The sequence below is a fragment of the Macaca nemestrina genome, chromosome X (assembly GCF_043159975.1).
Source record: "Macaca nemestrina isolate mMacNem1 chromosome X, mMacNem.hap1, whole genome shotgun sequence".
NCBI classification, from domain to species: domain Eukaryota; kingdom Metazoa; phylum Chordata; class Mammalia; order Primates; family Cercopithecidae; genus Macaca; species Macaca nemestrina.
The window spans coordinates 110,640,864-110,664,066 of record NC_092145.1 but is presented as its reverse complement, the minus strand read 5'-3'; the positions used below and the strand labels follow the sequence as shown (position 1 = coordinate 110,664,066).

Genomic DNA, 23,203 nt, shown 5'->3' with positions numbered 1-23,203 from the left:
ATTAGAGCTGTGTTTCCCAAACTTGCCTGATCATAAGCAGCCTCTGGGGCCCTAGTTAGAGATACAGGTTCCGGAGTACCTCCCTTCGAGATTCTGATTCAGTAGGCCTGCGGGTGGAGCCGAGGAATCTGTAATTTTAACACGCTCCCACGTGATTCTCGTGAACAAGCAAGTTTGGGAAATACTGAATTAAAGGAAACGGGGCCTGGCTGCAGAAGCAGCCTCCACTAGGGGGCTTCGGCGGGAGGATTCCCGGGGGCGTCGCCTGCTTCCGCCGCCGCCTCCTTCAGTGAAAGTCCCTTTTGGGTCCAGCTGCCACAGCCACCGCGCTCCCTCAGGCCGGGCGGGGGACACCCCAGGTCTGCGTGGCCCCCGCGCCGCCACGCCCAGTGGCCGCTCGAGCCCTGCGAGCAGGGGGAGGAGCTGCCGCCAGTGGAGGCGGAGGAGGTAGAGGAGGCGGAGACGGCGGAGACCGCGGAGAAGGCGGAGAGGAAGGTGGAGGTGGAGGCGGAGGCGAAGGTGGAGGGGAAGGCGGAGGCGGCGGGGAAGGTGGAGGCGGCGGGGAAGGTGGACGCCACCGAGAAGGTGGAGACGGCGGGGAAGGTGGACGCCGCCGGGAAGGTGGAGACGGCGGAGGGTCCGGGCCGCCGGGCTGAGCTCAAGCTGGAGCCCGAACCCGAGCCGGTCCGGGAGGCGGAGCAGGAGCCGAAGCTGGAGCTGGAGGATGAGAACCCAGCGCGGAGCGGCGGTGGCGGCAGCAGCGACGAGGTTCCTCCCCCCACCCTTCCCTCCGATCCACCGCGGCCCCCCGATCCCTCTCCGCGTCGCAGTCGTGCCCCGCGCCGCCGACCCCGGCCCCGGCCCCAGACCCGGCTCCGTACCCCGCCGCAGCCTAGGCCCCGGCCCCCGCCCCGGCCCCGGCCCCGGCGCGGCCCTGGGGGCGGATGCCTGGATGTGGATTTTGCCGTGGGGCCACCAGGCTGTTCCCACGTGAACAGCTTTAAGGTGGGAGAGAACTGGAGGCAGGAACTGCGGGTTATCTACCAGTGCTTCGTGTGGTGTGGAACCCCAGAGACCAGGAAAAGCAAGGCAAAGTCGTGCATCTGCCATGTGTGTGGCACCCATCTGAACAGACTCCACTCTTGCCTTTCCTGTGTCTTCTTTGGCTGCTTCACGGAGAAGCACATTCACGAGCACGCCGAGACGAAACAACACAACTTAGCCGTAGACCTGTATTACGGAGGTATATACTGCTTTATGTGTAAGGACTATGTATATGACAAAGACATTGAGCAAATTGCCAAAGAAGAGCAAGGAGAAGCTTTGAAATTACAAGCCTCCACCTCAACAGAGGTTTCTCACCAGCAGTGTTCAGTGCCAGGCCTTGGCGAGAAATTCCCAACCTGGGAAACAACCAAACCAGAATTAGAACTGCTGGGGCACAACCCGAGGAGAAGAAGAATCACGTCCAGCTTTACGATCGGTTTAAGAGGACTCATCAATCTTGGCAACACGTGCTTTATGAACTGCATCGTCCAGGCCCTCACCCACACGCCAATACTGAGAGATTTCTTTCTCTCTGACAGGCACCGATGTGAGATGCCGAGTCCCGAGTTGTGTCTGGTCTGTGAGATGTCGTCGCTGTTTCGGGAGTTGTATTCTGGAAACCCGTCTCCTCATGTGCCCTATAAGTTACTGCACCTGGTGTGGATACATGCCCGCCATTTAGCAGGGTACAGGCAACAGGATGCCCATGAGTTCCTCATTGCAGCATTAGATGTCCTGCACAGGCACTGCAAAGGTGATGATGTCGGGAAGGCGGCCAACAATCCCAACCACTGTAACTGCATCATAGACCAAATCTTCACAGGTGGCCTACAGTCTGATGTCACCTGTCAAGCCTGCCATGGCGTCTCCACCACGATAGACCCATGCTGGGACATTAGTTTGGACTTGCCTGGCTCTTGTACCTCCTTCTGGCCCATGAGCCCAGGGAGGGAGAGCAGTGTGAACGGGGAAAGCCACATACCAGGAATCACCACCCTCACGGACTGCTTGCGGAGGTTTACGAGGCCAGAGCACTTAGGAAGCAGTGCCAAAATCAAATGTGGTAGTTGCCAAAGCTACCAGGAATCTACCAAACAGCTCACAATGAATAAATTACCTGTCGTTGCCTGTTTTCATTTCAAACGGTTTGAACATTCAGCCAAACAGAGGCGCAAGATCACTACATACATTTCCTTTCCTCTGGAGCTGGATATGACACCGTTTATGGCCTCAAGTAAAGAGAGCAGAATGAATGGACAATTGCAGCTGCCAACCAATAGTGGAAACAATGAAAATAAGTATTCCTTGTTTGCTGTAGTTAATCACCAAGGAACCTTGGAGAGTGGCCACTATACCAGCTTCATCCGGCACCACAAGGACCAGTGGTTCAAGTGTGATGATGCCGTCATCACTAAGGCCAGTATTAAGGATGTACTGGACAGTGAAGGGTATTTACTGTTCTATCACAAACAGGTGCTGGAACATGAGTCAGAAAAAGTGAAAGAAATGAACACACAAGCCTACTGAAGTGACACACAGACCTACCTGCAATGGAAGATGACGACACCAATACTACAACTGGCATCGAGATCTAAAGGACCTACTTGACCATGGCCCATGGGCCTGACAGAGTAAGAATTGAACAGTACCCAGTGTCCAAAAGGCCCTGATTGGAAGAGAAATAGAAGGGGAGGGAGAAGAGGCTCTAGTCTAAACAGTTGATGAAAGGGAAATTAAATGGTAGAAACACTCTGGGTAAGGAAGGCAGGAGCAGGAAAATGCTGACACTGGTACATATCCTATATTCCTCCAAAAGATTGTGTGGGAAAGTGTGGGGGGGAGGGGGGTGGTGGGGGGGGGGTGTGCCCTTGTAACCGTAAAACATCTTTCTCCATGGGTGTTTCAGCTTCAATTGACCAATCACATAACAGTTATATGTTTGGGGGGAAAAAGAAAAGTTTCTAAAAAATGTAGCCCATTACATATATGGGTATGAAAGCAGAAAAGTGGAGGAGGCAGGGATATCATTGACAAACACCTTTGCCAGTTTCTTTGTATTCGTGATTTTTTGTGCTATTAAATGCAGTATTAAAACAAGAAAAGCCCACCTGGGCTAGTGAAAGGAGAGGAAATAAGGGGGCTTGTATAAGGGGAGCACTCGCTCCAAAAGTAGAGAAGACAAGAAATGCTGTAAGATAAGCAGCCAACGCAGACAGGCCTCAGCTAAGAGTATAGTGTGTGTGTTTAAAAAAAAAAAAAAAAAAAAAAAAAAAAAAAAAAAAGCTGTGTGATATACTTGAGCAAATCAATGAACCTCTTTGCGATTGTTTTATCATCTGTAAAATGCAGATAATTCCTACCTTAAAGGGTTATTGTTAAAGATTAAATGATATAAAAATGTGTCAAAGTATAAAGTAAAAGGCTTGGAACTTTGTAGGGACTCAGTAAACGTTTGTTGGATCCAAACCTGAAACTTCTTTGGACCAGGCCCCGAATGCATCAGAGGTGGGGGTCAGTCCCGCCTGAGACCCCTGGACAGAAGGGACACACATCATGTCACATGCAGTCACACACACATTCTCCACAACTCCCTCCCCAATGCTGTCTATTTAGAGTACCAAGGCAATGAACTCCACTTTTGTCCCTTGTGTGCAGGGCATCACAGTGGGTGCCACCTGGGATTGGGGGTGGAAAGAACCATAGCTGTCCCATAAGGTCATTATTCTGTCCTTATGGAGGACAGTCGTGTTGCTTTCATGATTCAGATCCCAGTGATGGGACTCTCATGGCCAGTAGGCTGCCAGGCTTGCACATGAGGGAATTTGGTGGTCTTCGTCTTCTAAAAACATTATGGGTTCAGTTGCTATGTTTACTTACAGGCACAGATCAGTAGAAAGACTGTTTTCCAAAGTTCACTGGCCCATCAGCCCAGGGATATTGATAGAATGGCTTGTTGGCCCCTTCCCTGATACTGACAGAGGGCAGAGCAGCCTGCAGAGAGCTGAACTGAAACAGGTGGGATGAACCCAGGGTGGAGTAAGCACTATGAGTCTTTCTCTCATCAGTGTCAGGTAGAAAAGTAATTATTACCTAGAGAATCCTGGAGGGAAATTAAACATGTATCAGATCCATGGGGCTTGGATCCACTGGCTCTGGTAAAAGGCTGGGCTCCCCATTGCTTCCCAAGTCTACTTCATGGTCCACTCATTTGGAAATACATGTTTATTTACGTGGCTGTGGGTGCATCACAACTAGCTCATAGGCATTTTTAGGACAAGAGTTATGTCTCCTCTTGTACCTTGGGATGCATTCTCATTCCCTTGACTCCTGTCACATGGTAAGTAGGTATTCAAAACATTTACTGAATGAATGAATGGATGGATGAGTTAATGAATCAATACACCTTCCTTTCATAACCAAGATTTCATTAACACCTAGGGCTCATAATTTTCAGGAAAAAATGTAAAAAGTTGTTATTTTTGGTGTCTTGTAGGATGGGAGAGATCAAGAGATGGGTGACTTTGGATGGCACTTGGCAACTTCGTGCAGGGTGTCTGACTACCTTTTGGGAAGGGTCTGGTATCCCTACCTGGAAGGACACAGCCATGTCCTCATTCTTCATCTCTGCCAGGGGAAGAGTCCAGGCAGGCCTGTGCCACCAGATCCTGACTGCTTGCACAGAAAGTGACCTTTAAAATTTTTAAACATTTTTATTTGGGAATCATTTCAAACTTACAGAAAAGTTATAAAAAATAGTATAAAGAGCATCGGTATGCTCTTTACCAGATTTACCCATTGTGAAATTTTACCTCATTTGTATTATCATTTGCACATGTGCACTCTTATAAATGGGGGTGTGTATATTTTTGAACCATATGAAGATAATTACATATATCACGGCCCTTCACACCTAAATACGTCAGTGTACATTTCCTAAGAATAGGCATATTCCCCACATCACTACAGTAGAACTGCAGAAAATTTAACATTGATACGATACGTTAATCTACCATTTGTATTCCAACTTTGTCTGTTGACCCAGTAATGTCCTTTATAGCATTTTCCCACTCTATTGCAGAATCTGGCCTAGGGTGAAGTATTGCATTTAGTTGTCATATCTCTTTAAGACTCCTTTAATCTGGAACATTTCCACAACCTTTCTTCATCTTGTATGGCATTCACATTTTTAATAGCACATTCCTCATTTTGGGTTTGTCTGACACAGGAAACCCTTTTAAATACCCTGCACTCAACGATAGTTCTAAGAGGAACTCACTGAGAGTTATGAATGGCACGAGATTGCTGAACCTGGCCTCTCTGTCTCCGCTGGTGGAAGGCACAGACCGCCAGGGGGAGCAGCTGTGCCGGGCACTTCCTAATTGAACCTCACACCTCTATCTGGAAAACAGCATTGTCCCTTAGCAACAGGGCAACCATTCAAGGCCAGCCCTATGCCCCTACCAGTCACTAACCCCCGAACTGAGCAATGGAATGTAACAGCAGCCAGTGCCTGCCTTCAGATCATACCATCGTGGAACCCAAGGCATCATGTATTCAGCAGGTATGTGTTAACCTTAAACTCAAACTGAGATCCAGGCATGTTTGAGAATGTCTGGCACATGGTCAGGCACCTCTACGATTAGGGCCTTTAGGGGTATCAGGAAGTAGCACCCTTGGCACCTTCTTCAACATTCCGATGGTGAGCACAAGTACAGCAGTGGCAGGGGTGGGGAGGGAAGGGGTAACTAGTTCTTAAACAGCTTCATGGTCAGACTATACAAAGATAGGGGCCCAGAATAAGTAAGAAAGAACATGGGAGATGGTGAAAATGGATTGGTTTGTAACCTACTGGAGACTTGCAGACACAATTGGGTTATTTTTCATGTGGGCTGGAGTTCCTAGATGAGCAGATGGGGCAAGAACCGGTGAAATTTAAGCTAATTTTTTTCTTTTTTTTTGAGACAGAGTCTTGCTCTGTCGCCCAGGCTGGAGCGCAGTTCAATGGCGTGATCTTGGCTCACTGCAACCTCCACCTCCTGGGTTCAAGCAATTCTCCTGCCTCAGCCTACCAAGTAGCTGGGATTACAGGCGCCCACCACCATGCCCAGCTAATTTTTGGTATTTTTAGTAGAGACAGAGTTTTGCCATGTTGGCCAGGCTGGTCTCGAACTCCTGATTTCAGGTGATCCACCCGCCTTGGCCTCCCAAAGTGCTGGGATTACAGGCTTGAGCCACTGGGCCAAGCTAAGTTAATTCTTTAACAGAGACTTCATTTACATCCCCATACTGTTAGGACTGGGAGACTTGGTTTGTATGTAGATTTGTGATCTGGATTCAGAAGGGCACAGGTGAAATATGGGTGCTCACAACTGGGAGCATCAACCACCCATAGAGTTCAGAACCATGTACCAAACAATGAGATACTGCCCTGTCACCCATTACACATTCCTTCCCACAATTTCGTGGCATAATTTGGTTAGAAATCCAGGGCCCTGCCATTTACCATTTCCTGGAGTAGCCAGATGCTAAAACTGACTCTGGCCTACAGGTCACATTGGTAACTGTCTCTCTTATTCACTGTCTACAGGGAATTCTGATCAGGGACGCCATCAACCAAAAGGCCTTTTTCAAATCAAGAAACAGAATGGCCCCCATGCAACTCTTACTTTCAAAATGCAGTAGACCTGGTGCCAGAAGCCTGTGTTTCCTCCAAATGTATGTCTCACACCCAGAAATGAAGGCCCAGATCCTCTGAAAGTATGTAGCCCAGCACTCACCACAGTGCGTCATTACACACTTGCTCTGCAGGTGACCCAGTGCCATTTTTAAACTCTTGTATTGAAGTATATCAGATAAACAGGAAAAGTACACATATCATATATAACTTGATGAATTTCTACAAAGTAAACATATCCCTGTAAACAGCATCCAGATCAAGAAACGAAACACCCCCCAGAACTCAAAGGCACCTATCCTGACTTCTTTCACTGTAGATTAGTGTTGTCTATCTTTAGATCTTCTCTAAATGCAGTTGTTCAGCGTGTACTCTTTTATGTCTGGCTTCTTTTGTTCGATAGTCATTTTATGAACTTCAGACCTCGAGTCTTAAAAATTTATTTATTTTAAAAAAATTTTTTAAAGAAAAAAAGGAGAGAGTGGGCCGGCCTCTGTGAAATGAGATCAGCCTGAAGTCTTTTTGTCAAGAAAAATTAGGAGGAACTTCATTATTTCTGTCTAATGAACTAAGGATAGGAATCCCTACTCGTCTCTGTGATTTATTTGTTTGTTTATTTATTCATTTATTCATTTTCTTTTGAGATGGGGTCTCACTCTGCTACCCAGGCTGGAGTGCAATGGTGTAATCATGGCTCACTGCAGCGTCGACCTCCTGAGCTCAAACAATCCTCCCACCTCGGCCTCCTGATACTGAATCAATTCAGAGGGACTCAGGCCATTGCAAAGTTGTGTCTTTGCCTTGAGAATGTCTATAATCTCACTCAGGTACAAGAAAGTGTCTTAAGAGTGTCTGTAATATCACTCAGGTAAAAGAAAATGGTGGATGGAAAATAACCTTCCAAAGAAGCTTGGGTTAATTTAAGCACCCAAGAAATGTTAATCTTGGGCAACACTTCAGCCTTGTTCCAGTAGCTCCTGAGTACAATATTCTGGCAATTTCTCAAACTTTAATATGCATCAGAGGTCCTCATGTACCAGCAGAGCTCATTAACACACAGATTGCTGGGTCTCACCCCCAGAGTTTCTGGTTCAGTAGATCTGGGATGGGGGCTTGAGAATTTGCATTTCTAACACATCCCCAGGTGATGCCCATACTCCTGGTTCTGGGACCACACTTTGAGAACCGCTGATCTATTCGTTATCACACCTTCCTGGAGTCCAAGGAGTCTATGAAGATGGCCCAGGGAGCGCCTTGGAGAGCACTTCAGGGAGCAAGGAGAGTAAGTTGGTGAGATCAGAACTCTCAACTCCACTTCAACCAGAGAAGCTCTCCTCTTGTTTGGTATTTGGGGGGATTCCGGGTAATACTTGCAGAAAGGGTTCTGCTACTAAAATATTTTAAAGTTGAAACTCACTGTGGTAAGAAATTTTAGACCCCAGGGGAATGATATACTTAAACGACATGGTGGTGTGTCTGGAAAGTAATCCAGCCTGCTACAGAAGCCTGGCCTCATGTGTGCTCACAATCTAGATGGTCCTGAGGGGAGACTTAATTTCTTTAGAACTTAAAGAAGTGGATATTTATGAGGATGGAAATGATAAGGAAGAATGCTTAATTATAAAAAGGTGCCAAATTGTGTGTATAAAACATGGTTTCTTCTGGCAACACAGCACACTAAGATGATATGACTAGTGCCTCGTTCCCAATACAAACATAGACTAACACGAGATCAACTAGAACAAAAGTTTACATTTCTAGCTGAGCTTTAAAAAAATAAAAAGCAAAAGCTGTAGGGAAACAAAAGGAAAAACAAAAGGCAGTGTAGTAATTGTAAAGAGACACTGCAGTGTCCTGTGTGGTATTGGTTCCAGATATCAGGCCCTAATGGCTAGGGACTTGGAGCTGGGAGTCCAATACCCATCCAGGCGCTGACAACACAGCTTCAGGTCCACCACAGGCAGAGAAGCTATAGCTGAAACCTCTGGGTAAAGCCTTTAATAGCTTCTCTTGTCCATTAAAAGGGGGTTAGAGAATAAACAATGAAAGGGCTTATGTTGTCTGTGGAACCACAAGGAGAAATAAAAATCTCAGGCCTATGTTCTATGTGGATGTGGGGTCAAAATTTACTATGTGGTATGGGAACCACTTGCTGAAAAGTTAAAAGTTGAGACAGAACCATTGAAACTTATAGAATCTCAGCAAAAGCAAACGCAATACATTTTTGTGATCCAGGGTAATGGAACGCCACAGAAAAAGAAAGGATCTCCTGAAGATGGGCTCAGAAATAAGCAACAGTAGAAATCAAGTCCTTGCATATAAATGATATGCCATGAAGGAGAGTCACCAGTTGCCATAAGGAGAATTAGTACCCCCAAGAAATACTGCTGAGAAGAACTGCTTCTCTTTTTTTGAGAGTGAAATGAGGAAACTTTCAGGGAAAAAAAAAACAAAACAAAATTAAGAACATTTAGCAATAATAGCGTCTCACAAGAATAACTACCATAAGAGATACTTCAGGAAGGAGGAACATGAAAGTAGAGAGAAGGGGTGAATAGGAGGCAAGGAACAGTGAACAAAAATTGTAAACGTGGGGAACTCTAAATAAGCATTAATTATATAAGGCAATAATAATGCTAAAGAACATGGGAGTATAAAAACAAGCTGGCACTAAAAACAGAAGCACACAAAAACATGTAGGACACACCCCACAAATATGTGCAACTATTATGTATTCATAAAAAGAAAAATAAATAAACATGTAAGACAGCAGGGCACTATTCATATTTAAAGCATTCTAAGGTGGTTGTATCGTTTGGAAAGACAGTAGGGATATTGCCTGAATTTAGACCTTGTTAAGTCAAGTATGAATGTTTAACCACTTAAGAGTATGGACTTCTAGGTTCTGGCAATGGGAGAATTAGTTATTTGATTTGACTTTATTATTGAATTAATGAAAAAATGCTGAATAAAATATTTTGAAACTACTTTAAAAGCACTGAAGAACTGAGAGGACAAAGGAAAACTTCCAGGCCAACTTTTGGATGACAGCTGTAACCAAACAAGTAAACAGAATATAGAGGCACCAAAGCCAATTTGCTTTAAGGGCATTTGCCTACACTGCCCACCTGAGCTTTGATTCAATGGCCACACAGGGTTGCGGGAAAGAAGGCAAGGTTCAGGACCAACCCAAGGTAGAAGTTTAATAGGAGACCCTCTCCACATTAACTTGAGACCCCAAGGGACTATCTCTGCAGCCTGAGGGCCATCCAGAACTGAGCCTATTATAGATTTAATTATAATATGAGCTTCTGTTCCCAATAATCCCTGAGAACTATACAGAAGGCTGCTTTGGTGCTAAGTAGAGCTCTCTTGCTAAAAAAGAAAGGGTTAAAAAGAAGGCTACAAAATCTATTCCTGAAAAGATGAGGCCACACTCCAGCCCTCAGACAGATTGACTCCCCTATTATCCATGGCCTGGGTCAGCTACAGAACTTCAAACCATGAACTTAGTTATGGGTGGCTCCCAGACAGATAGTACTCCAAGGTGCTCATAGAAACAAATACAAAGTCTCTGGAGGAGAATAAATCCATCTCAGGCCTCAGGGAACCCCCACAAAAAAATTGTCATGGGCAATGATCAGAAAGCAGGCTAAAATAGTCAGTTGCATAGCGAAACAAGGTAACTTGACTTAGAACCGGCAGGGAAAGGAAACAACAGAAACAAACTTGCACAGGCTTCATGTCATATAGTTATTAGACACATTTTTAAATGACCACGTGTTCTATGTTTAAAGAAACAGATTGTTAATCTAAAAATATCTGCAGAGAAGAGGAACCCACAAAAAGTGACATGGCATATTGTGGGGAGAAGAGGGGGAAAAACTTCTAAAAGTGAAAAATGCCAACTCAATGAATGTATCTGGCAGAAATATGGGCATAAGTGAAGAGAGAGTTAATAAACTAGAAGGTAAACCCGAAGAAATGACCAAGAATGCCTCATGGAAAAAAAAGAAATGAAAATATGGGATAGCAAGGAGAGATGTGGAGGATATAATGAGGAAATCTAGCATACACTGATTACAATATGAGAGGAAGATAATATGACTATGAATACTGTTACTATTCATATACTTAATATTCAAAAATTCAAAAGTTGACAAAGTTAATATTAAATATTAATAATGGTTGAGAATTTTAATAGACCTAATGAAAGAAATCAATCCACACATTTAAGAAGCCCAACAAATCCCAAGTAGGATAAATAAAAATAAATCTACACCCAGATACTGCAGAAAAACAAAGAGAAAGAGAAAATGGAGCCAGGGGAATATGACAGCTCATTTCATGGGAATAGCAATTAGACTGACAACTGACTTCGCAACAATCAAAAAATAATGAAATGATCTTCAATTTGATTATTGTTAACTTAGTATTCTATACTCAGCAAAAATATTTATAAAGGATGGGAGTAAAATAGAGACATTTTCAGGCAAACATTGAGATAATTCTTCATCAGCAGGTCCTCACTAAGGGAAATTCAGTAAAAAGCAGAAGGAAAATTATCTCAAGTAGAAGGTCTGTGATGGGTGAAAGAATGAAAAGTAAAGATGATGGTAAACATGTGGACAAATAAACACTGAAGTATAAACCAATCACAATCATTGCTAGTGGGATTTGAAAAAGCAATGGAGACTTGAAATGCAAGACAACATTGGCATACGAGTTTTAAGTTATTGAATTATCTAAAAGAAGGGTAAAGGATTTTCTTTTCAAATTTTAGACTTTTGTAAGTAAATTATGCATATTGTTATTTCTGAATTAGCCATTAAAAAATAGAAACAGAGGGCACAATGCCCTAACTTACACACTAGTAGAGGGAGGCAATGGAATGATAAAAAGGAATATAAAACTTCCAAACCACCAAAGGATAAAATGGGGGGAAACTCCATCAATCAAATTGAAGGCAGGAAAGAAGAGGAAAAATAAAGAAGCATTGAAAAATTAGAGTAACTCAAGGGTTGAAGAAAAGTCATAACGTAAATTAGAAAATACTTAGAACTGAATGATATTAATGTAGATATAAAAGTTGTGAGATAGAACTAAAGCAGAACTTAAAGGGAGCAGTATGGCCTTGAATTTTTTTTTTTTTTTATTAAAAAGCAAGTTAAATTTTAATGATTTAAACATCTAATTAAAGAAGTTAGAAAACCAACAACAAATTAGACCTAATGAAAGCAGGTATAATCTATATAAGATCATAAATTGATAAAATAGAAAACAGAAGGCGAGGCCCAGCACTTTGGGAGGCTGACGTGGATGGGTCACTCGAGGTCAGGAGTTTGAGACCAACCTGGCCAACATGGCGAAACCCCATCTCTACTAAAAATACAAAAAAAAAAAAAATTAACCGGGTATAGTGGTGGGCACCTGTAATCCCAGCTCGGGAGGCTGAGGCAGGAGAATTGTTTGAACCTGGGAGGTGGGGGTGGCGGTGAGCCGAGATCGCACCACTGCACTCCAGCCTGGACAACAGAGGGAGACTCCGTCTCAAAAAAGAAAGAAAGAAAGAAAAAAGAAAAAGAAAAAAAAGAAAGAAAAAGAAAGAAAGAGAAAGAAAGAAAACAGAGAGGATCAATAAAACCAAAACTTGGTTTTTTGAAGACAAAATTCTGTGAGAACTGAACAAGAAACAATTTTTAAAAGGCTCAAGTGAATAATATTAAGAATGAATAGAGGGGACCAGGCGCAGTGGCTCACGCCTGTAATCACAGCACTTTGGGAAGCCGAGGCGGCGGGCAGATCACTTGATGTCAGGTGTTCAAGACCAGACTGGTCAACATGCTGAAACCCCGTCTCCACTAAAAATACAAAATTAGCCGGGCGTGGTGGTGTGCGCCTGTAATCCCAGCTACTCAGGAGGCGGAGGTGGGAGAATTGCTTGAATCCAGAAGGTGGAGGTTGCAGTGAGCTGACATCATGCCACTGCACTCCAGCCTGTGTGACAGAGTGAGATTCCATTAAAAAAAAAAAATATATATATATATATATATATATATATATATATATATAACTTTGCAAAACTTATTTAAGAAAAATTAGACTGAAAGATATATATTTTAAAAAATTGAATCAATAGTTAAAAATCTACTCTCCCCTAGAAATTTTTTTAAAAGGTTTCTAAGGTGAGAGCTGCCAAAGCTACCTGATACAAACTGTTCTAGGGAATGTAAAATGAGGAAACACTTCCACATCATTTTATGCAATTGGTATATAATCTTTACATCAAAACTTGTTAAGAATAGTACACAACAAGAATATTTTTCAACCAGTCTCACAAACCTGGATACAAAAACCCTAAAAATACTTGCAAACTGAATTACCAATGTATATGAAAAAGCTATATCATGACCAAATTATATTTATCTCAGGTATACAAGGATGGCTTAGTATTATAAAGTGTATTAAAACTTTTGGTTAAAGATAGAGGACCGAATCCCACATTAGCTTTTCCTCTCTCTCGATACCTCACTAATTTGCTAGTAAAGGGATTTTAAAATGGAACAAATCCACAGAGACAGGAAGAATGAGTGTGTGTACAGCAACAATAAAATTAGGGGGTCTAGAACCAGCTCTGGTTTCAGCTCCAACATGTAAAAAACTTGGAAATCATCATGCTTGTCCTTACAGTAAGAAAGTAGTGTAAACTAAAAATAGATTATTTTTCCTAGACCCATCAGAGAATTGAAGTCACAGGGCAAATTACTACCCTGAAATCTGGAGAGACAGGGAGATCCAAAGAGATTCAGCACCTGAGATGTGCTTACCTAGAATAAAAGCTGGTGACAGCCATTAAGTGGTAGGACCACTTACTTGACTAGTGATTTTAACAAGTTGCTGGAAACTTAGTGAGGACTAGCATGAAACTGAGAAATGCCTGAAGGCCACACTCATAGGAGAAGTTCCACACTTTCGAGGGCTTTCCCTCCAATAACATCACCAAGTTCTCATGATAAGGATCTGAGAAAAATCCCCCTGAGGATCTGGCTGATGTAGGGGGAAGTGTAGCTATTATGTAATCCTTAGATACTTCTCCATAACAAAAGTCTATCCTTGGGTTTTGGAATCCTTCATCATAAGGTAGTACTGAAACTTTATCCCACCTGGAGAAGGGATTTCCACTCCATTCCAGGCTTTCCATATCACCTAAAGGGAAAAAAAAACAGTAAATAGGGAACAGGCTTGAGGGAAATAGATTGGAAATGCTGCCATCAGGAAGGGGAGTAGGGAGGGGAGTTAGGCCCCTGAAGGAAGAATGAAAACATTTGTGTAGGCCACAACCCCTGAGACCCAGGCACACTCAAAGACTGATAATTAATCAGAAGATTATAGACTGATTCCCTTCCCCTGCACCCTACCACCACACCAACAAGCCTCCAGTATAACAGTGACTTACAGCTAAAATAAGATACAGACTCTCTCTCAGGAGCAGTACAAAGAGAAACCCCAAAGTTAGGAAGGGAGACAAAAATAAGGACATTGGAGGACATTAAAAGGACATTAATTAAAAGGACAATTTGAATCCTCTGTTATCTGTAGCCTCAGCAAACATTAAACCCAGCCCATATGTATGTATGCATGCATACATGTGTGCATGTATGTATGTACATATGTATCTATCATTTATCAATCATCTTCTGTTGGTTCTGTTTCTTTGGAAAACTCTGACCAATACAAAGGCAGTAGAAATACTTGAAGCAATAATGGCCAAATCCATTCCAAAATTAATGACAGACACCAAACCACAGATTCAGAAAGCTCAGAGAACACAAAGCGAGATAAACATAGAACCAAATAAAACTCAAAAAGCCCACACCCAGGCATGTACAAACCGCTGAGAACCAGACAAAGTCTTGAAGGAAGCCAGAGAAAGCAGATGGATATGTAACCAACCTAGCAACCCCAAGAAAGTTGAATCCTAAAATGGCAGTGTAACACGTAGAGAAACAACTAATTTATACCACGGGATTCTCAAAAAACCTCAGAAATTAATGGCACCAAGAACCTCTGAAAGTAGGAGTGATAGTGGGACTAAAACTAAGAGGCTTCATTGAAAATTTGTTTACAAAGCAGTTTGCACACAAAGAAAACCCCAGGATCAAGTGGTTTCACTGGTGAATTCTACCAAATGTTTAAAGAACTAACAACAACCCTTCACAAACTCAAAAAATAGAAGAGGATGGAATATTTTCCAACTCATTCTTTGAAGTCTGTGCCAATACCAGAGGTATAGCCTCTGGTATAGCCTCATACCAATATCAGACAAAGACATGACAAGAAAAGAAAACAATAGACCAATATACTTCATGAAAATAGATGCAAAAATCCTCAACAAAATATTAGTAAACAAATTCAGCCGTATATTAAAAGAATTATACACCATGACAAAATGGGACTTATCCCATGGTGTAAGGTTGGTTCAACAGGTGAAAATCAGTCAACGTAAAACACTATGTAAATAGAAAGGGAAAAAGCACATGGTCATCTCAACAGACACAGAGAAATATTTGACCAAAAAAAAGGAGAACAATAAGAGTTGGCAAGGATGTGGAGAAGTTGAAACCCTCACACATTGCTGGTGAGAATGTAATATGACACACCTGCTTGAAAACAGTTTGGCAGTTCCTCAAAAAGTTAAACATAGCTACCTTATGACCCAGCAATTCTACTTCTAGATATATACCTTCTCATCACTCATGAGAAATGAAAACATATGTTCCCACAAAACTTGTACGTGAATGTTTATAGTAGCAATATTCATGATAGCCAAAATGTGGAGATCACCCAAATGACCTTCAACTGATGAAAGGATTAAAAAATTTGGTATATCTATATACTGGAATATTATTCTGCTATAAAAATAATGAAGTACTGATACATGATACAACTTGGATGAATCTTGAAAATGTCATGCTAAGTTGAAGAAGCCAGATACAAAAGGCCTCGTATTGCATTATTCCATTCATATGAAATGTCTAGAATAGGCAGATTCATAGAGACAGAAACTAGATTAGTGGTTGCTGAGAGTTAGAGGAGGCGGGAATGGGAGTGACTGCTAATGGATACAGGGTTTCTTTTTGGGGTGATGAAAATGATCTGGAATTAGTGGTGATTGTTGCAAATATGCTCACTGAATTGTACATTTTTAAAGGGTGAATTTTATGGTAGGTGAGTTATATCTCAATTTAAAATGTAGATTATAATAATATAATTTTTTTCAAAGAGTTATGAACATTCAAAGAGATAATGCATGCAAAGTCTTTAGCATAATTTCTGGCACCATCCTAAGTGCTCAATAAATTAAAGTTACAATTCTCTCTTGAGGAGGAAGGGGGAAAAGGAGGGGGAAAAGGAGTTGGAGTAGGAGGATAAACCAAAATTACAAATGCACATATTTATACTAGGTAATTCCACTTCTAAAATTTTATCTTACAGGTATACTTGCATACATGCAAAAATGATGTATGTGTAAGGTCATTTTGTTGCAATATTGGAAACAACCCAATGTCTATCAATAGAGAACTGGTTAAATAAATTATGGTACATCTATACAATAGATGAAAATGCAGGTGTTTAAAAAATGAGTAAACTTTATGTACTGATGTGAAATAATTGGCAAGATATATTAACTGGAAAAGTAAAGTGCTGAACAGTAAGCATAAAATACTACCATTGCGTGTGAATATATTATCCATTCCAAAGATATGGTTTCAATTATGTATGCTCTATATGTGTACCTGGTGTTAATTTCTGTCCACAAACTGTGTGAAAATAAATATAACTTCATTTTCAATAATTCATTTCACCAGTAATACTATTTCAGACCTATCCCAGTCTTCCACCAAGATGGTGCCACAATCCTAATATCTTAGTGACAGGATATGAGAGATTGACAGCTAGTCCTCAATTATTAGTCCACATAGTTTGCCACTGAGTAAATCTTGAGTCTTAAAGGTCCCGTGGAGTCTGGTGGCTCTCTGGTGAATCCATGCCAAGTTTGGGATATATAATTTCCTTTCATAATGCTGCCTATGGTACCATCTGTTGAGATGCACCACACAGCAATACAGATAAAACTATGATCATGGCAGATAGATAGATAGATAGATAGATAGATAGATAGATAGATAGATAGATAGATAGATAATCACCTACTCTGTACTAGACACTGGGGATATAACAGTGAACAAAACAGATGAAAATCCTGCCTTCATGGAGACCACAGTCCAAAAGAAGAGGAGATGCCCACGACCAGAATACTTTTACAAGAAAAGTGGAATGGAGGTTGAAGCCCACCTTGGCAGTGGAATTCTAGATAGGATTTGGCAGTTGGTAGGAGTGAAAAGTGGGACTGAAAATGGGGAAGTGGATTAAAGATCTGTCTATGGAACAACTGAGTCTGTTGCCCCCACTGCCACCCCAAATACACATAAGCAGCCCAGCAAAAACTGTAGGTCTCTTTTATAAAGATATTATGTCATAAAGGACTTGAATCACATGGAGCTGATGAATCAACAGCATGGAGGGTGGTGAAGAGAGGCAATGGGATCATTTCCTTGGGGAGAAGAGCATTTTATCACTGATATAATTTTAAAAAAAATTTTAGATTCAGGCAGTACATATGTAGGTTTGTTATATGAATGTGTTGCATAATGGTGAGGTTTGGGCTTCTAGTATATCTATCACCCAAATAGTGAACATTGTATCCAACAGGTAATTTTTCAATCCTCATCCTCATCCCACCCCCTCCCTACTTGGAGTCCCCAGTGTTTGTTATTTCCATTTTTATGTCCATGTATCACTGATATTATTTAGAATTGCTGGTGCTTGGTGATAATAAAAAGCAGACCACATTTTAGTTATTTATATTATTTGTTAAAAGTATTTAAGAGCAATACACCCCTTTACTGCCTTGCCACCTAGCACAGAAGGCTCTTCCTACCACACTTGCTCTTGGTAGGGAATGACAAAAATAAAGATGTTCTCTCAGAACAAATAAATTAATATAAATTAGAGACAGAGTATTTGATACAAGAAACTTTTTTTTTTTTGAGACAGGGTCCCACTTTATTACCCACGCTGAAGTGCAGTGGTGCCATCATGGCTCACTGCAGCTTCAAACTCCTGGCCTTAGGTGATCCTCCTGCCTCAGTCTCCCAAGTAGCTAGGGCTACAGGCGTGCACCACCATGCTTGGCTGATTTTTGTACTTTTTGTAGAGATGGGGTTTCGGCATTTTGCCCAGGCTGGTCTCAAACTCCTGGGCTCAAGCGATCTGCCCACCTTGGCCTCCCAAAGTGCTGGGATTATAGCACAAGCCACTGCGCCCAGCTTTGATATAAGAAACTTATGTCGAGGATGTGGACCACTTTATAGTATTTTTCAACAGGTAGCCAGCCCATCAAATTATGAGTAGGAATTGGAAAGGAACCAGTTCAAGACCTATGCATAGAAACTGGGAGAAAATGAAGAAAAGAGAAAGGAACATAAGCAAAGAGCAAATGAGAAAGTTAACCCAAGGAAACACTGGAAGTATTATAAATATTATGATGGTGTATAGATATCATATTATCATAATGGGTCAGAGGGCATAATGAAGAAATACGAGCTCAAAGGAGACAATTAAGATAATATTTTAACCAAGTTTGTAAATCTCAGAACAAAATAGAAAAGAAAAATAAATTACAAAGCCACATGAGAAGCAAACAAACAAACAAACCTCACAGCTAAAAAAACAGATACGCTGTGGAAAAGCTCAAGAAAATCACACCAGACAAAATGGAAGAGAGCAAATAGCACCATAAAGGTTGTAGAGAGAACTACAGCTGATAAGGTAGGTAAAGCTGGTGTGAGAAATCCTGCATCTCATCCCAAATAAAGAAATCTTTCATCTCACCCCAAATAAAGAAATCCTTCATCTCACCCCAAACAAATAAATTCTGTATAAAATGTAATGGAAATAAGATAAGTATAGCAACATACAGTCAAGAAAGGAGATCATGAGTACCAGGGACAAAGAGGGCAGGCAAATTTAGATCAATGACCCTGAGCTGAAGCTGAACCACCTAAGGAGGGTATGGCACTTCGGTACATACTAGCAGTAATAATGAAAGGGAGGTCTGGGGACTCCTGAGGGGAACTTTTGGGGGTTCACAAAGTCAAAACTATTTTCACAATAATACTGATATTTTATTTGAATTTCTTTTTTTCTTTATAAGTATATAGTGCTGTTTTCCTGGGGCTATGATATTACAACAGATTGAATATAGAAGGAGATATGAGAATCCAGCCAGATTTGTAAAAATGTAAAACAATGTAATTAAATGATTTGCATATTTGAATATATACTTATTTTTCACTGAAAGTATGTTATTTATGTAACATGTAACATGTTTTCAGTATTATTTTAAATGAATTAACAAATTAATATTTAAAAATTTTATCACTTTTAAGTTCTACTATGGCAAATATTGATAGATATAACCCACATAAACAAAAGTTCCTTAGGATGTCCAAAATAATTTATTTTTATGTTAAAATTAACATATAGTAAAACTGAGTTTGTTGGCATGCAGTTTGATGAATTTTAGCACTTGCATAGGTTCATGTAACCACCACCACAAACAGAATAAAGAACAGTTCTATTACCCTCAAAATTCTTTGTGCTGTTCCATTGTCACACCTTACCCCAACCCCAAGCCCTGACAACTGATTTGCTCTCCATCACTATAGTTACAACTTTTTGAGAACGTCATATAAATGGAATTATATAATATGTCACCTTTTGAGACTTTCTTCTTTCCCTTAGCATAATGCCTTTGAGATCCAATCAAGTTGTAGGGTGAATCAATAGTTTCGTTTTATTGCTGAGTGCTACTACAGTTTATTTATCCATTCACCCATTGAAGAATATTTGGGTTATTTCCACTTTGGGGCTACTACAAATAAAGCTACTATGAACATTCATGTACAGGTTTCATTTGAACATTTTTCCAAGGTGAATACAAAGGAGTGGGATTGCCAGAGCATATGGTAAGTGTATGTTTAATTTCATAAGAAACTCCAAATTTCTTTCCAAAGTGACTGTGCCATTTTGCATTCTGAGGAGCATTGTAAGAGTTCCAGCTGCTCTGCATCCCTGCTAACAACGGTTCTGTCAGTATTCTCTCTTTCTTCCTTCCTTCCTTCCTTCCTTTCTTTCTTTCTCTCTCTTTCTTTCTTTCTTTCTTTCTTTCTTTCTTTCTTTCTTTCTTTCTTTCTTTCTTTCTTTCTTTCTTTCTTTCTTTCTTTCTTTCTCTTTCTTTCTTTCTTCTTTCTTTCTTTCTCTCTCTCTCTCTCTCTCTTTCTTTCTTTCTTTCTTTCTCCCTCTCTTTCTTTCCTTCTTTCTTTCTTTCTTTCTCTCCCTCTCTCTCTTTTCTTTTTTTTTTTGAGACGGAGTCTTGCTCTGTCACCCAGGCTGGAGTGCATGATCTTGGCTCACTGCAACCTCTGCCTCCTGGGTTCAAGTGATCCTCCTACCTCAGCTTCCCGAATAGCTGGGACTAGAGGCATCTGCCACCACGCCTGGCTAATTTTTGTAATTTTTTTTTTTTTTCAGAGATGGGGTTTCACCATGTTGGCCAGGCTGATCTCAAACTCCTGGCCTCAAGTGATCCACCCGCCTCAGCCTGCCAAAGTGCTGGCACGCCTGGCCTGGTTTTGTCAGTATTTCTAATTCAGGCATTTAAATAGGTGTGTAGTAGTATCTCATCATGGTTTTAATATGTATTTTCTTAATGGCTATTGATATTGATAATCATTTTGTGTGCTTTTCTTTTTTTTCTTTTCTTTTTTTTTTTTTTGAGATGGGGTCTCAGTCTGTCATTCAGGCTGGAGTGCAGTGGTGCCATCTCGGCTCCCTGAAATCTCTGCCTCCCGGGCTTAAGTGATTCTCCCGCCTCAGCCTTCTGAGTAGCTGGGACTACAGGCATGCACCACCATGCCCAGCTAATTTTTGTATATTTTTATTGTAGGGACGGGGTTTCACCATGTTGCCCAGACTGGTCTCAAACTCCTGAGTTCAAGTGATCCTCCTGCCTCAGCCTCCCAAAGTGTTGGGATTACAGGCGTGAACCATTGTGTCCGGCCTCATGTGCTTATTTTCATCCATATACACCCTTTGTTGATCTGATTGTTGAAGTCTTTTGGCCATTTTAAAATGGTGCTTAATTTTTCTAACTGCTGAGTTGTAAGAGTTCTTTATACATGCTGGATACAAGTCCTCTGTCCGATATGTGATTTGAAAATATATTCTCCTGACCTGTAGCTTCTCATATCATTCTCTGAGCAGTGTCTTTCACAGAACAAAAGATTTTGGTTTTGATGAAGTCCAAATTATAATCTTTTTTCTTTTATAGATCATACTTTTCGTGTCATGTCAAAAAATTTTACCTAACCCCAGATTATAGAGATATTTCTCCTGTTTTCTGCTAAAAGTTTCACACTATTATATTTTACGTTTATATATGTTGTTGATTTTGAATTAATGTTTGCATAAGGTGTGAAGTTAAGGTTGAGGTTTTTTTTGGTATATGAAAGTGCAGTTGTTCCAGTACCATTCAGTCATTTGTTGAAAATATAATCCTCTCTTCATTGAATTGCCTTTGCACTTTTTTTTTTTTTTTTTTTTTTTTTGAGACGGAGTCTCGCTCTGTCACCCAGGCTGGAGTGCAGTGGCCGGATTTCAGCTCACTGCAAGCTCCGCCTCCCGGGTTCGCGCCATTCTCCTGCCTCAGCCTCCGGAGTAGCTGGGACTACAGGCGCCCGCCACCTCGCCCGGCTAGTTTTTTGTATTTTTTTAGTAGAGACAGGGTTTCACCGGGTGAGCCAGGATGGTCTCGATCTCCTGACCTTGTGATCCGCCCGTCTCGGCCTCCCAAAGTGCTGGGATTACAGGCTTGAGCCACCGCGCCCGGCCGCCTTTGCACTTTTATCAAAAATCAAATGGCCATACTGGTGCAGGCCTATTTCTGAACTCTCTGTTCTGCATTGATCTACGTGTGTGTCCCTTCACTAACACCACACTGTCTGGACTCTATAACTTCATAGTAAGTCTTACAGTCAGGTAGTATGATTACTTCAGTTTTATTCTTTTAAAAATAGTTTTAGTTATTCTTGTTCTTTTGTCTTTTCATATAAATTTTGGTATCACCTTGTGATATGGTTTGGGTTTGTGTCCCTACCCAAATATCATCTCAAATTTAATTCTCACATGTTGAGGGAGTGACCTGTAATACCCATGTGTTGAGGGAGGGAGGTGATTGGATCATGGGGGCAGTTTCCCCTATGCTGTTCTCATGATAGTGAGTGATTTTTCACAAGATCTGATGGTTTTCTAAGTGTTTGACAGCTCCTCCTTCACACTCTCACACTCTACCCTACCGTTTTGTGAAGAATGTGCTTGCTTCCCCTTCTGACATGATTGTAAGCTTCCTGAGGCTTCCCCAGCTATGTGGAACTGTGAGTCATTAACCTCTTTCCTTTATAAATTACCCAGTCTAAGGGAAGTTCTTTATAGCAGTGTGAAAACAGACTAATACAGTAAGTTGGTACCACAGAGAGTGGGGTACTGCATAAAGATACTTGAAAATGTGGAAGCAACTTTGGAACTGAGTAACAGGCAGAGGTTGGAACAGTTTGGAGGGCTTAGAAGAGGACAGGAAGATGTGGGAAAATTTGGAGTTTCCTGGAGACTTGTCAAATGGTTTTCACCAAAATGTTGATAGTGATGGAGACAATGAAGTCCAGGCTGAGGTGGTCTCAGATGGAAATGAGGATCTTATTGGGAACTGGAGTAAAGGTCACTCATGCTATGCTTTAGCAAAGAGACTGGCAGCATTTTGCCCCTGCCCTAGAGATCTGTGGAACTTTGAACTTGAGAGAGATGATTTAAGGTATCTGGCAGCAGAAATTTCTAAGCAGCAGAGCATTCAAGATGTGACTTGGAGTATTCTGAAAGCATTCAGTCTTATGTGTTCACAAAGAGATAGTTTGAAATTGGAACTTATGTTTAAAAGGGAAGAAGAGCACAAAAGTTTGGAAAATTTGCAGCCCGATGATGCAGTAGACAAGTAAAATCCATTTTCTGGGAAGAAATTCAAGCCAGCTGCAGAAATTTGCATAAGTAATGAAAAGCCAAATGTTAATCGCCAAGACAATGGGGAAAATGTTTCCAGGGCATGTCAGAGACCTTCGTGGCAGCTCCTCCCATCACAGACCCAGAGGCCTGGGAGAGAAAAATGGTTTCCTGGGCAGGGCCCAGGGTCCTTGCTGCTCTGTGCAGCCTTGGGACTTTGTGCCCTGCATCCCAGATGCTCAGCTGTAGCCATGGCTAAAAGGGGCCAAGGTACAGCTTGAGCCATTGCTTCAGAGGGTGCAAGCCCCA

The 23,203-nt window shown here is 41.5% G+C and overlaps 1 protein-coding gene across 1 annotated transcript; it reads left to right on the top strand.

Annotated features, from left to right (window-relative positions):
* Positions 1–296: 296 nt before the first annotated feature.
* Positions 297–3,480, top strand: LOC105493967 (ubiquitin specific peptidase 27 X-linked). The gene has a single exon (XM_024796607.2). It carries the CDS (start codon positions 1,258–1,260, stop codon positions 2,572–2,574), a length of 1,317 nt encoding a protein of 438 aa, XP_024652375.2. The 5' UTR covers positions 297–1,257; the 3' UTR covers positions 2,575–3,480.
* The last annotated feature ends 19,723 nt before the right edge of the window (positions 3,481–23,203 follow it).

Coding starts and splice junctions, on each gene's coding strand:
- LOC105493967 (XM_024796607.2), top strand. CDS start 1,258: ATGTGTAAGGACTATGTATATGACAAAGACATTGAGCAAATTGCCAAA.